This window comes from Pseudopipra pipra, chromosome 7 (genome assembly GCF_036250125.1).
Source record: "Pseudopipra pipra isolate bDixPip1 chromosome 7, bDixPip1.hap1, whole genome shotgun sequence".
Lineage (NCBI taxonomy): Eukaryota > Metazoa > Chordata > Aves > Passeriformes > Pipridae > Pseudopipra > Pseudopipra pipra.
The window spans coordinates 23150126-23164696 of record NC_087555.1 but is presented as its reverse complement, the minus strand read 5'-3'; the positions used below and the strand labels follow the sequence as shown (position 1 = coordinate 23164696).

General features: G+C 40.8%; 1 protein-coding gene across 3 annotated transcripts in view; it reads left to right on the top strand.

Annotated features, from left to right (window-relative positions):
• The window catches only part of LOC135417248 (unconventional myosin-X-like), a 90874-nt gene that overhangs the window by 69082 nt on the left and 7221 nt on the right, over nucleotides 1-14571 (top strand). For all 3 annotated transcript variants that reach the window (XM_064661090.1, XM_064661092.1, XM_064661093.1), the window contains 10 exons: nucleotides 411-534; nucleotides 1028-1271; nucleotides 2085-2180; nucleotides 3805-3898; nucleotides 4507-4562; nucleotides 6178-6320; nucleotides 7947-8141; nucleotides 9929-10086; nucleotides 11238-11361; nucleotides 13111-13408. In XM_064661090.1, the coding sequence (XP_064517160.1) occupies nucleotides 411-534; nucleotides 1028-1271; nucleotides 2085-2180; nucleotides 3805-3898; nucleotides 4507-4562; nucleotides 6178-6320; nucleotides 7947-8141; nucleotides 9929-10086; nucleotides 11238-11361; nucleotides 13111-13408 (1532 nt within the window). The remainder of the gene's footprint in view (nucleotides 1-410; nucleotides 535-1027; nucleotides 1272-2084; nucleotides 2181-3804; nucleotides 3899-4506; nucleotides 4563-6177; nucleotides 6321-7946; nucleotides 8142-9928; nucleotides 10087-11237; nucleotides 11362-13110; nucleotides 13409-14571) is intronic.

The window sequence follows — 14571 nt, the reverse complement described above, 5'->3', positions numbered from 1 at the left end:
ATTTCCTTGCTGGGGTTAAATCAAGTGTTCCGCCTTGTCTGGCATTTTGGCCTTTCCACCAGAAAAATCAGAAAACTTCTCCAAAATGAAAAATTCTCTTAAGCCCATTAAATTAGATTTTGCAAGGTGGGCTCTGCCTTGAAACAGGAAGCTTTGTTACTGCAGGTAACTGGAGTTTTCTAGCCATGTCCACTGCTCTCTTTTCAAGTATGAAAATTCCATGCTCTTGCTTTAGGCATTAATGGGTAAGCTGTCAAGCCTCTAGTTTTACTGTACTGCTTTTTTGCAAAGGGACTATGTGTAGTTTTGCACCTTCTGTATATGTGACTTCTCTAACTTTGTTAAATTTCCTCCAATCCTCCTGTGACCAGGAGAACCCAAGTAGCCTGTATTTCTTCTTTTCCTTTTAGTTTCTGGAGAGCGAAGAAGAAGTGGATGTTTACATTGATACAGATGAAGAGTTTTGTAATGGACGAGTCACTATCTTCAATGGCTCAGGACCACCCTATTTTCACAGTTATCTCTACATGAAAGGTAAGTCTATTTATTTTGCCAAAGCTAGGGATGGATGGAATCCAGGAAACCTGCTTTCCCCTTCTGTTTCTCCAGAATCATCATCCTTATTTGCTCTTAGTTCTCAGTTAATTCTTCCTTTTTTCTTCTTCTTTTATTTAAAACAACAAATAAAATGAAGAGCTAGGAGGTGAGTGTCAGGGATATCTTTACCACTGAGACCTAATTGTGCCCATGTGGTATGGGCTTAAATGACTCATTCTGAGCTACAAAACTGAAGACAGTACAAAAACATTTGAGTAGTGCATATATTGCTGTATTTTGTGTTTGTTTCACAAGTTTGTTCTGTTTTTTCTTCTCTGTCTGAAATTAAACATAACCTTGTTTCTCTCTTCAGCTACCTTGCTTCACATAGGAACTGAAGTGGCAACTAGTTGTACCCAAGAAGCAGGATCAGAATGGAGACATGGCCCTTGTTCCATGTCTGATGAAATTTTGCTCCCTTGCTTTGCAGGAGGTCTCATGAACCCATGGAGGCGGCGCTGGTGCGTTCTGAAGAACGAGGCCTTCATGTGGTTCCGCACCAAGCAAGAGGCACTGAAGTCAGGGTGGCTCTACAAAAAAGGTGGAGGCATGTCAACGCTTTCACGCCGCAACTGGAAACGCCGTTGGTTTGTGCTTCGAGAATCCAAGCTGATGTACTTTGAGAATGATAGTGAGGAAAAGCTGAAGGGGACAATTGATATCAGAAGGGCAAAGTGAGTGACAAAATAATCCCATTGATCCCTCATACTCACTCTCTAAATCAGTAATGAAGTGTCCAGTGCTGGCAGTTCATCGGCTGGTGTACCTCTTATAGGGCTGGGAGAATCAGAAACAAAGGAGGGAAAAGACAATTACAGCTTCTGCTTTTACTCTGGAGGGAGTCTGCAATTACTTGGTAGTTCTTTTCCCAGTCTTGCCTTTCATAATCCAGCAGGAGCTCTTTCCAAGCCATGGATGGAGCCAGACCAGGAGGGGCTAATTAAGTACATACCCCATGCATTCTCTCCTACCCAGACTCCATCTGTTTTCTGGCTTCTCCAGGCATTTCACAGAGGTAGTATGAAGCTCACAGCATGATTTGAATTTGGCAGCATGTGCCATGCCTTTTGCTGAGTCCTGAATGCTCTTTCTGCTGCCATAGTTAATTCCTCAGCTTATGCTGTAAGAAAGGAGAAACTAGTCACCTATTAGCATTATGTGGACTGTAAAGTGCCAAAAAGCGTGGCACACCCGACTTTGTAAACAGACCTCTGTATCAACCTCCCTGTTATCTCTTCTTCCATCTAGTCTGCTGGTGTCTTGAAGAAAATCTGTGTAACACCTTAAGCTTTGGTTTTTAACTGTACAGATTTTTTTAAACATCTTAATGTGTATTGGAGGAATTTTCTGTCAGAGTTACAAGCCGTCTGTACTAGTTATTTCCCTTCTATATGGTGAAGGGTATCATGTGAAAGAATCAAACAGAGGGAATTTAGACCTCTGAAAGGTTTTCAGTTTTGGCTCTTGTGCTTCCTTGTGTTTTCCAGAGAGATTGTGGACATTCATGAAAAGGAGAATGCTTTGGACATTGTAACAGAAGACAGAGTTTATCACATTGTTGCAGAGTCACCAGAAGATGCCAGGTATAAGAGGGAATTTTGTTAGATGTATTCATTCAGTGCAGGTCTGACCCAGCTACTCATGGGAGAGCCTGAGAAACAATCACTTCCCTTTTGCTGGGGAAAAGAGGGGATTTGTTCCGGAGTGTTGTTTCATGCTTCCTGGGAGGTACCGCACTTACTTTGGGGAATTCCCATTGCAGCTACCAAGATGGTGGTTCAGCCTATTAGTCATAGGACTGCCACCTTCTCATGTGTCTGTGAGCATGCTGAATTCAAGGGTTACTTCAGGAGACACACAAACCTTAATATAAACTGGAACATCTAATAGCTGATTTATTTATTAAATGGAATCTTGAATCAAACAAAAAGTCTATTCATGTTGTCTGTAAATGATTGTGAGAGCAGCTGGATTTTATCCAGGAGACAGAGAAAAGGCTGCAGCTTATCAGAGTCTGTAGTGTCATCTGATAAAATCTTCCCAGTGCAAAGCAAACAAATGACTCACGTCCTTCCTTCTTGGCATCTTGGCCAGACAGTGGGAATCGGTTGTTTAGGGGAGGTTGGACAACCTGTTCTGGCTACGCAAAGCCAAGTTAAGAGGTTACTGTCCCTAGCTGCTTGTGTCTTTCCACTTTTACCACTTTTAACCAAGGCTTCTGCTCTCTCAGCCCAGACAGTGTAACTGTTTCTCTGATCTGCTGATTCTGTGAAGTTATTTAGGGTCTGTTATTATTTCATTTGGTGTAGGGAGAGGAAGGGAGAAGGTGTGTAGACACAATTATAACAGAAATGGACTAAAGATCAGCACATGAACAAGAAACACGCAAATTCAGGGGGCAGTAGCTGAAGGTAACTTCTTAACCGAGAACTTTGACAACTGCAATGCCCTAAGGTAACACGGCAGAATTGTTAGGACAAGTGTAAACAAAACGTGGCCTCTGTCTCTGTTCTCAGTCTCTGTTCTGAGGGAGAAGAAAGCACGAACACTTGCACTAGCAAAGGGCAGATTAGCAGATGTTCTAGAGTATCCAGTTTGAGAATCCTCCATGAAGTGTAGATGTTTGCTGATCTCGATGGAAGCCACAGATAAGAATCACTGCAACAGTGATTAGCCTCCAGGTATGTCTGAAGTGAGAAGCCCTTTCACAGACAAAAAATTAACTCCAAATTCAGTTATAAACAAGCACATGATTAATTGCCAGCCATATGACTTTCAAGTTTATTAGCAGATCAGAGAGAGACTAGTTAAAAAGGCTCCCAGACGTCTCTAGGACTCTAGTCCAGGAAGATTCCCAACTAACTGTGTTTTTACAGCTGCTGTATGCTCTTCTCAGTCTACTGACTTGGGCTCTCTCTAAGGGCACTGCTTATTTACAGTTCCTTGAATAACAAGTAGAAAACTGGATTTTCCTGGAGCAGCTGTCAGTGGGTTGAAGAACGTGCACAGAATTTTCATGGATAAATAAGGAGGAAGGATGACATTAGAATCTAGTATGATCAGCCCAAGAGATACTTTGTGGCAATAGTATTCAGGAAATTGTGAATGAAGAAATTTTCCCAGTGGCAGCTTTCCAGGTTCCTTGATCATATTTTGGAGCTAGTTTCACTGCCCAGATTTTAACTCTGAGTCTGTTCTGATTGCCAGCGGTTGGTTTAATGTCCTGAGCCGAGTACACAGCGCTACAGCACAGCAGCTGAGGGAAATGCAGGATGAACAGGCCAATCCAAAGAATGCTGTGGTGAGTTACTGTGCAACCAGCCTGTGGGAATGCTTGGAGTCCTCTCTGTTTAACTGTTTGTGTGTGTTTTTCCAGCACATGCATTGTTGTAGAATATGAGCAGTATAAGAAAGTTGGACAGTTATTATAAAGAAACAGCAAAACTGATAGCAAAGAGAGTAAGCAGTGAGGAACATGGTGGTTGTGTTGGGTGGCTCAGCTTAATCACCTGTAGCTCTCTTCAGTTTGAGGAGAAGAAGGAGACTGCCTCATGCAGATAAAATGTCTTTGGATGGGACTAGTCTGGGTCACAGTTGTTCCAGACAGAAGACAGCAGTTGGGAAGAACACTGTATTTATGTATTTTGCCAGTACAGAGATACTATCAAAGGTTATTTCAGGCCTTCATAATACTTTCTGGAAATTTGTAGCTGTTTTTCCTCCAGTCCTGTGGAGCCCTTGCACTTCTTATGCTGTTTGGGGAGCAAAGATGACTCACTCATGCCTTTCTCGTATGTTCATTTCTACTCAAGCTACTGGAATTTAGAGGAATGTTTTCAGTTCAAATTCTATTCACAAAGGAGAATGTCCGTAATCTAAAATGCAATCTGTGTCTTTTTCACTGTATAGGGAACCCTAGATGTTGGGCTTATTGACTCTGTCTGTGCCTCAGACAATCCTGACAGGTAGGTACAGCAATCTGACCGGCTCTTAAATCAGAAACTCTCTAACATATTTTTGGGGGTAGCTTCAGGTTTCTTTTGTGGTTTGTATTTGTTTAAACTCATACACCTTTTTCTCCAAATACATGAAAAACTGAGATCTTCAGCTTGTTTCAGCTTCATAGGCATGAAGTTCCTATGTGATTTGTCTTCGAGTAGAAGTTTCTCCTTTAACTCACAGAAGTGAAAACAGCCAGTAAATTATAGTCTTACCTATTAATACCACTGCACAGATATGTCCAGTAAAAGCAGCACTTCCAGTTTTTCAACAGAGTAATTTTAAGTTAATCTTGTAAATTTAGGGGAAAGAAACAGCATTATGAAAGAATAATGGATGAATTTAGAAATCTGTATTATTCTTGAAGTCTTTGCAATGCAAAGACCTTCAGTTCAGTTAGTTTCAGTGAAGAGATTATGGGACATTTCATATCACTTTGTGTTAACATTTAATTATTTCCCACATAACAGGTTCAGCCAGGACAAAGATACTTACTACAGCGCTGAAGTAAAATGTTAGCTATTAAATTGCTTACCTATGTCGTCTCTTTTTTTTAACTCACACAGGTTGCTAGGATTTTGGGGTTATTAGTTCAGAAAATGCATATCAGTACTGATCTAAGATTTCACTGATAAAAACATTTTAGGCAGTTCTCAACCTGTACTCCTCATAATTAATCTGTATACCAGTGAAAACAAGGAATAAATAATAAGCTGAAGAGTCAAAATTTGTTTGTGTATGTGCTGAGGTACACTCTTCTGGAGTATCAGTGTTTGAACCAACATTAAATTCTGAGGAGAAGGCTTATTCTCAACCAGTATTTTTATGCAGCTTATTTTTATCTTCCCTTTGTTTATGCAATTTTCTAACAGTTTCTTGATTTGCGCCTTTTACTTCATCCTTGCATTCCAATTTTCAGTTTCTGTTTTCTCATAGAAATCTGGTTTTGCTTTCAAAGTTTCCTGAGTCTATCCTCTTTGAACTAGTCATACGTTTACTTTTCCTGTAAAGTATTGATTCTCTACAGAATTGTGAATATTCTTTTGGTAGGACACAGTTGCATGAGAAGGACAAAGTCATATAGAAGCAACATAACAATTTTTCCTCTCTTTTTTCAGAATCAGCTCATCCTTTCTAAAACCAACTTCAGGCCCATTTTAGCTGACCCTACTGAGACCTATGTTTGCTGTTGCATCAGTGGTTTTAATAAGTTCAAGGAGAATGGCTGTACTAGCTCAGCCCAGTGGTACTAGCACTAGCTCAGTCCAGTCAGAGGGCAGATCAAAGTCCTTTGCTTATGAATTCAGGACATTTTACAGCTGGTTATTATCTAATTAATATTTTCTAGTCTTTGGAAATAGCTTTTGAAAGATATTTAATTTCATTTAGCTGGTCTCTCCTTTCATTAGTGTATAACTGCACAGAAGGTGATTTTAAGTATTTCTGCACTTCTCTGTAATTTGTATTCTGAGAGTCTTTCTGGATTGTTTGTGGGAAGATAAAAACCATGACTTTGAGTATGCTGTGAATTGAGGTATTTGCAAGATTATGGCTAACTTTAATGCTTTTGTTTTCTGGCAGACCGAATTCTTTTGTGATCATCACAGCAAATCGAGTGATTCACTGCAACAGCGACACACCTGAGGAGATGCATCACTGGATCTCCTTGCTGCAGAAACCAAAAGGGGAATCTAAGGTTGATGGCCAGGAATTCCTTGTGAGAGGTGAAAGGAAATGCATGCAATTACATGTGAAAGTCCTCTTCTGCTTATAATCTGAAAGGGAGATTCTGCTGACTTGATCTAGGGTTTAGCTGCTCCCCAAAACCAGTCATTCTTTGCCCATCTCCACCTTCCTGCCAGCTGCTTGCCACATCCTGTGTGTGCTACCCCTGGCTCTTACATGATTCCCTGTCAGATGGAAAAAAATAACTACTTTATATGTTAGGTTTCTGATGTTAGTTCCATAGCTTATTTAAACATGTCCAGTGAATGCCATCAGGAATAGGAAGGAGTATGGCTGCTGTTTAGGAGCAGCTGGCTTAGATGGACTATAACATGACACTGTGGCTTTTGTTGTCAGAAAGCTGTGTTCCTTCTGACACCTGTCATGTAGAGAGGGAGGGAGAGAGATCTTCGTGGGATTGCTACTGTCCTCAGCTAAACTAACTAACCTGATTATGGTAGACGTAGTGAGGTGAGAAAAATTCTCTGAGATTTAAATTATGTCTTTAGAAAGAGCTTAATCAAAGATGGTGAAGCATGAGTAGTGATCACATATATTACAAAATATTCCCTCATTTATCTCAAGCATTTGTAAACTTCCTTAATACTTTAAGCAAGAGCATGAACAAATTGCTTTACATCTTCTGGAAGGAGTCTATGAAGGAATAAAGGTCTAAGAGTGGTCATGGCAAGGAAGGACAGCAGGAAAAGGGTCACCAAAATGTGGCATAAGCCTTCCATCCTAGGCTTAAAAATTTCAAGGAGATTGAATGATATAAAGCAGATTATCAGACAACAGTTTGAGTACCTTAAATTCAAAATACTTAATTGCAGGGCAACAGTTCCTTTTATCTCATATTGTTCATTAGTTAAAGGAAAAAAGGAATGATCCTTTGTAAAGCTGATGTATGCTCTGCGCTTCACAGTAAGATGTCTGTATGACAATAGTGTAGCCACAAAAGCATATATTCAGAAATGTCTCACTCTGTATTTTCTTTATATGGAACCTCTGAGCTCAGTCCCACATTCTTTGAACTTTTTGCCTCATGGGGAGACAGTGGCTTTTATATCTCTCAGTAGAAAATTGTCTTTTTGACAGCGTTAGCAATGTAGACTGTGATTTTTTCCTGTTACAGTATTGACTTTTTTTTAACTTTTTTTTCCCCCATTTATTTTGCGATGAGTCTAAAATGACAGTGAAATTATTTTTCCTGACTGTGGGAGCAAGAGATGCATGTAGGTGCAAGAGATGCATGTAATGATCTTTCTACTAGAAGACATATATCACCAAACCTCTTCCATCAAGGTTTGGATAGGCATTTGGCATCTCTTTGGAAGAATAAATAGTAAATTATTTATTCAGGTGTTTGTGGCTTGTGATGGAAACATCCTGAATAGAGGATGCCCTCATGGTGATCACATTGGTGATGGGAGATCATTAATTAAAAAAATACATTGGACTGAAGAATGGAACTGCTTGGTGGAAAATTTTGGGCTAATTTCTTACAGTAACAGTGCAGAATACCAGTAAAGCAGAGCTGGTAGGTCCCAGCATGAGCTTTTTGCAGAGAGGTTGAGGATTGCTGTGGTAGTGAAACCACTGAAATGTTTATGTCTCTGTGCTAGGTTGGCTTCATAAGGAGGTTCAGAGCAGCAATAAGATGTCCTCTCTGAAGATGAAGAAGCGCTGGTTTGTTCTGACAAACACTGCCCTCGATTACTACAAGTCATCTGAGCGCACAGCTGCTAAGCTTGGCACACTTGTGCTCAACAGCCTCTGCTCTGTAGTGCAACCTGATGAGAGGGTCTTCAAAGACACAGGTGAGAGGAAGAAAGCGGCAATGAGCAGACTCCATGTGTGGAGTTCTGAAGAGGGGATGGTGCAGGACTGTAATGGTGTGTCCTGTTGAGAAGGCAGTCTTAATGTCATCTGAGGCTTTGTGTCTGACTGCAGACATCTCTGCCCATAGAAATTGTGAGAGGTTTGCAAAGGACCAGAGAGTGCAAGTGACTGTAAGTCCCTCACACCTGACGGAGATACACAGTGCTGATGTTTTTCACTGAGTAATGTCACTGTGGATCTAAGTGTTTCCCAGATAGGGTAGCAGGTGTGAGTTCTTACAGTTGACACTGTAATTATTGGTACATCTCCATAAATATCTGTCACTTTGTAGCATGACCTACATTTGTCTCTGGGGTCAGTGCTATCCTGTTAAATAGTAGCAATGCCATACACTGTAAGTCTATTTTATAGCATCACTCAACTTGTTAGAAACAAAAGATAACAAAAGCCTATGTTTGCTTTCTGTGCAACATGGCACAGTTCTGGGAAGGCAGGATCTGGCATGATCCTCCATTCCTTGCTTTATGAGTTTGGGAGGGAACTCAGGTTATGAGGTAAAGGGTGAATCTCCCTGACAAAGAACGTGAACCTTAGGACAAGACTTGAAATACTGGACATCTGAGTAGTGGAGTTGCTTGGGATACTTTTTAGAAGGGTTGGAAGCATATTTAGTAAAGTGAGATGAGAGAAAATTTATTCTTCTCATTCACAAGATATTGTCTACATTTTTAATCTCAACAGATGTCTAGGGCTGCCTTTAGCAGAGAGAATTACCATCACCTTGACATGTTCTCTCAGGTTGTCAAACACATATTTTTAAAAGTTATGAGAATTGATTTGGCAATCTGACTGGGTGCTGTGTGTAGAGTGGTCATTTTCTGAGTGATTAACAGCAAAGTGTAGCCCAAACGCTGTCTGTGAAAGCGAGCTGCCTGGTTGGCAGGCCAAGTAGTTGTGTTACACTGCAAGATACGTGTATCTTGGAAAGCTGTCATTGTACTAAAATCTGGATTGGGACTTTCCTACTCATAAATATGTTTTGGGAATGGGGATGTTAATGTCTGCCTAGTCAGTTTTAACCAGACATACCATATGTTGCTATCAAAGCAGCAAGGGTTTTCCTTAGCCACGAGCTACAGACAAGAAGAGAACCATAGCATCATTAAAAGTGCAAATGATCTCTAAGTTAATCATGAAGTCCAACCATTAACCCAACATAGTCAAGTCCACCACTAAGCCATGTCCCTAAGTACAATATCTGTACAATTTTTAAATGCCTCCAGGGATAGTGGTTCAACCAGTTTCCTGGGCAGCCTGTTCCAGTGCTTGACAACCCTTTCCATGAAGATATTTTTCCTTATGTTCAATATAAACCTACCCTGGCACAGCTTGGGGCCATTTCCTGGTGTCCTATCACTTGTTACTTGGGAGAAGGGACAGACCCACATCTGGCCACTCCTTTCAGGGATTTGTAGAGAGTGGTAAGGTCCCCCCCAAGCCTTCATTTCTCCAGGCTAAACACCCCCAGCTTCCTCAGCTGCTCCTCATAGGACCTTGTGCTCCAGACTTTTCACCAGCTTTGTTGCCCTCCTTTGACACTAAAGATGATCTGCTCCATAACCTTCCCCGTTGTCACGGGGACCTGTAGTTCTCCATATTCTCCCACTGGGCCCTTCTGGTTAGTGGATGTCACATTTTCTAATGTCTACTCAACTACATAATAAGGAAACAAGTTTCACCTTCCAGCTTCTTTGTTTCTCCCCAGGTTATTGGAACATCATTGTGCATGGGCGAAAGCACTCCTACAGACTGTACACGAAGCTGCTGAATGAAGCAATGCGCTGGGCCTCTGCCATTCAGGGTGTCATTGACAGCAAAGTTCCCATAGAAACACCTACACAGCAACTCATTCGTGACATCAGGGTAGGTGCCATCATGCCAATTCCCAAGTGAGTTGGGAGCAGCCAGATCACCACTGTGCAACAAAATAATCAAATATTATGTGACTTTTATTTTGAATTAGCATGTTAGCTGATCTGTGTAAGTCTAGGTTATAACTCTGTGCAATTACAAATTGCTTGCAGGATTACACCATCAAATATTTACAAATTCCTGCTTTATCCTTTCTTCTCCTAAGCATCCTCCAGACACAAATATAAAATAGTCCATTCTTACCAATCATCTGACTTTGATGTACCCTGAAGTTCTCTTCATACCTTAGGCTTGTGTGGTTAAATATCAGAGTAAAGGGTGGAAAAAAAATATCCTTCAAGATAGCAAAATTGCACCACTGTAGGAGGAGTAATTTTGAAAAGAATCTTTCCAAAAGCTTTGGTAAATTAAACATGGAATCATATTAGAAGACACACTAAAACATATTTCAGAAGAAATGTGTGTGTGATGAGCTCTAAATTAGATGCAACTAGATAGTATGTATTCAGGAAGAAAGAGCTGGGAGTGACTGTAGAGAATCTTGGAAAATTTCAGCTCAGAGTTCAAGGACAGATGGAACCGTAAATATTGTCAGGGAAGGAATATAGGACAACATGTGGAGGAATGTGATACCAGTTTGTATGGTAGCAGCAGGCCCAGATTTTGAACACCATGTGCAGAATTTTGGTTGTTCTTTCTGTAAACGCATGTAGTACAACCAGACAAATTCAGGAGAACAGGCTCATTATTACATACTGAACATGGTGGATTTGTGATCAGAAAGTCCATTAACCATTTACTGTTGAAAGCGTAAAGGATATATGAGGGAGGAATTGTGCCACACGTGCCTGTTACGTTACCTGCATTAGGTATCAGCTGCAAGCCATGTCTGAAGGCAAGATTCTGTGCTTGGTGACATGTGGTATGATGCAGCATGGCTATTCTTGTGTTTAAGATTCAGAAATAATGTACAGAGTAATTTTTAGATGTGAGTTATGCATTGGTCACCTGGTCTCTCTATGGACCTCCGGAAATTTAGACAAAGGTGCTTCAGCTTGAACATAAATGTATGAGGACATCCTGCAAAGGACTGTCCCTGTTTGAGGATAATTACTTTTTCTCTTTTTTTTTTTTATTTTCAGGAAAACAGCACAAACTTGGAAGTAGTGGAACAGACATATAGGAGGAACCCGATCTTGCGATATACCCAGCACCCCTTGCATTCCCCATTGCTCCCACTACCTTATGGAGATGTTAGTGTCAGCTGTAAGTATTTTACCCAAGTGACAGAATCCACTCACATTTTGAGGGCCTGAGCACCACAAAATTGGTCTGTAAGCTCTCTCTGTGCAGGTGAAGTCTATTTAGAGCAGTGTAGCCCACAGGGTTCAGAGGGGGAGGAGTCCCTTTCTCTCTCCCTTTCTTCTCCGGAAGGTATGCTGTGTCCACTGCTTCTTATCATGGGAACACTGAATCTTAAAGTAAATGGGGGCAGATAGTTTATCATCCCTCTGGGGGACGTGCAGCATGTTGTCCTTTAGCCACAACTGGGTTGCAAGTGGCTCCAGTGGAAGTACTACAAGAAGATGACATCATGCAGCTGTCAGTTGAATAGTATTCCTACAGAAGCTGATGTAAAACCAAACTAAATGAATCCTTTCTTCAGATGCATCAGGAACATGAAAGAGCTAGACTGTGTGATAAGCAAACAGAAAACCAAAGTGATTTGCTGATGATTCCAGACTGTTTGACATACTAAAACTGAAAGCTGGTGCTGAAGAGCTATAGAAGAATCTCTAATGTGGAGCGACTGAGTCACAAAATCTTTTAAGGAATTATTTTCAATGTGGATATGCGAAGCAGTTTGCCACATAGGTAGTGATCTAGCTCTGCTTAGGAGAGTGAACACAAATTTACATAGCTTTATGAAAATGCCAACTCCTGTGGTATATGCAGAAACAAAACAGCTTACACAAGGTTTTGAAAGCTCAGAAAAGGAAAAAAAAGGTCTTTGCATGGCTGTATTGGTGTATCATGCACCTGCATCTTGAATACAGGATGCAGTTTTGCCTTCTTCATCTTTTCAAAGATAAGTAAAAAGCTACACAAAGATGATCAAAGGCATCAAGGGACTTACCTACAATTAAGTGACTAAATAAGGTGGGGTTGTTCAGCCCAGAAAGAAGATTTTAGGGACAGAAGACTGTTATGGAGAAAGTGAAAGAGTATTAGCTGCTTGCTATCTGTCGTGATATAAGGATCCAATTATGTGGCAGATTAAAAGCCCAGAAAAAATAAATTTTGAAATACAGAAAAATTACAGAGCAAGCACTTACTCTGTATAAATTACTGTACAGGGCTGCGTATTGGAATAGCACAATTCATGCATGGGCACTGGGAAAGCAGTGGCTGTACAGGAGATTCAGAAGGACCTAAAGCCCCAGAGATCTGCAAAGCAGAATGCAAGCCTGCAGCAGGATGGTATCACATATGTCTGAGCAATTCAGAGCAGACATTCAGGTGCTCAAAAAATGTAAGCAGTTTTGGTCTAAGCATTTTAAATGTAAACAATAGGTAAAAGCTGCATCTGCGCAATTTCACAATTTGTGAAAGTTCTTTGTTGGCTCAGGGGTCAAAGCTAATACAGGCACAACACAGAGTTTTGAAAGTATACAAGCCAGGCTTCGGTGGCTGCATTTAGGCACCTCAGTTGCAGACACCGAAGCCTGAACTAGATTTCAGTGCTTGTTTCCCTTAAAAGCATCACTCTGCTTTTCTGCACAGTAGATCCAGACATGAATTTGCAGTGGTGCAAAGTGAGATGTTGGCAAACACTACTTAAAACTGCATTTGAACATTTATAGGGGAAGTATTAATGAATTTTGAGGATAAATTTAAGTTCAGGATATGAGCTCAGGTTGCTGTACAGAGTAGTACAATTGCTTGTAGTGTTGCTGGGCCATTACAAAATGAGGGAGATGTTCACCTCTTGTCACTTTTGTGATTGTTTCCCAGTGCAACAAGAGAAGGGTTACAGCAGCTTACAGGATGAAGCAGTGAAGATCTTCAACTCCCTTCAGGAAATCGAGACGGTGTCTGACCCCATACCCATTATCCAAGGCATCCTGCAGACCTGCCATGATTTAAAGCCTCTTCGTGATGAAGTGTACTGTCAGCTCATCAAGCAAACTAACCACATGCCACATCCCAACAGTACTGGGAACCTGCACCACTGGCAGCTGATGTGCTGTATGAGCTGCACTTTCCTGCCCAGCAGAGGGATCCTGCGCTACCTCAAATTCCACCTTCGAAGGTAAATGTCCCTTCGGTTTGCAGCCTGTTTCCTTTTACTCTGCTTATCTTCCACTGCCCCTTGTAGTTACCTATCCTGCCCTCCTCCTGTGGAAACATCTTCCTGTGGTGTTCCAGCCTCCTGCTTTTGCACACAATTCTTGGTACTAGTTGTTCTGTGTATTCAAACTCCCCCCTTGCCATCCATCTACTGTGTCAAAAGGATGTGGCATGTAAGTTACCCAAAGAGAATACCATGAGACTGTGTTACAGTGGATTTACAGCTGATGACCTACTGCTTACTAAGGTACATATAAACATTATCAACCTGCTGGAAAGGTGAGGGCCAAACCTTCATATTCATTGAAATGTGTACTACCCTGCAGCTGGCACAAGCAAAATGTGTACTATGGAACGGGAGATGTACTGTAAATCCAAACTATAATTTTTCAATATTTGTTTGCTTAAGTAAGCACATAATGCTTACAATTTTTAATTTTAATCTGCTTCAGCCTCCCATTTTCATGAACTAAGTAATTTCCATTTCTTCCCAATTCATCTTCAGCATCTAATGCAGCTTTCCAAAGCAGTCTGCGTTGGGGCTGAGCTGCAGACATGTAGCCTCTCTCTATTCTTAATGATGAGAATGATGAGAAAGATCAATAAAATCTATTTAATTATTTACAAGCTAGAAAAGAGTGAGATGAATTTTGTGTCAGTACACCAAATAGCTACACCCAGGGCCTGAGTCTGAGAGGTGCTGAAGAATACTCGGTGTAGCCATTTCATAGTTTTACCACTGCAGTTGCAGATATTTTTATACTCAGACATGCTGCCCTTGGAGGGAAGAGAACTGTGTACAAGCATCTACTTTCTATCTTCTTAGTTCTCAAATATACTGTAAAAGTGCTCAAACACAGCCAGTAAATGAAAAAACCATTAAGAATAAATGAAAAAAGTTTACATTTGATTTCATAGTTTTTATTCTCAGTTTTGTAAATTGAGGTAGTCAATTGTACTGTCTTCAGCTGGTACTAAACTCCTGATAATTTGAACTGCTTATTTCACACGTTGCTGAGCAATGTCACTGAAGTCACTTTCAAATGACTAGTAAAAGCAGGTTGCATGGTTTAGGAAATAAGCTTGTATTTCTTGTGGTTGCACTTGACATCAATATCTCTACCA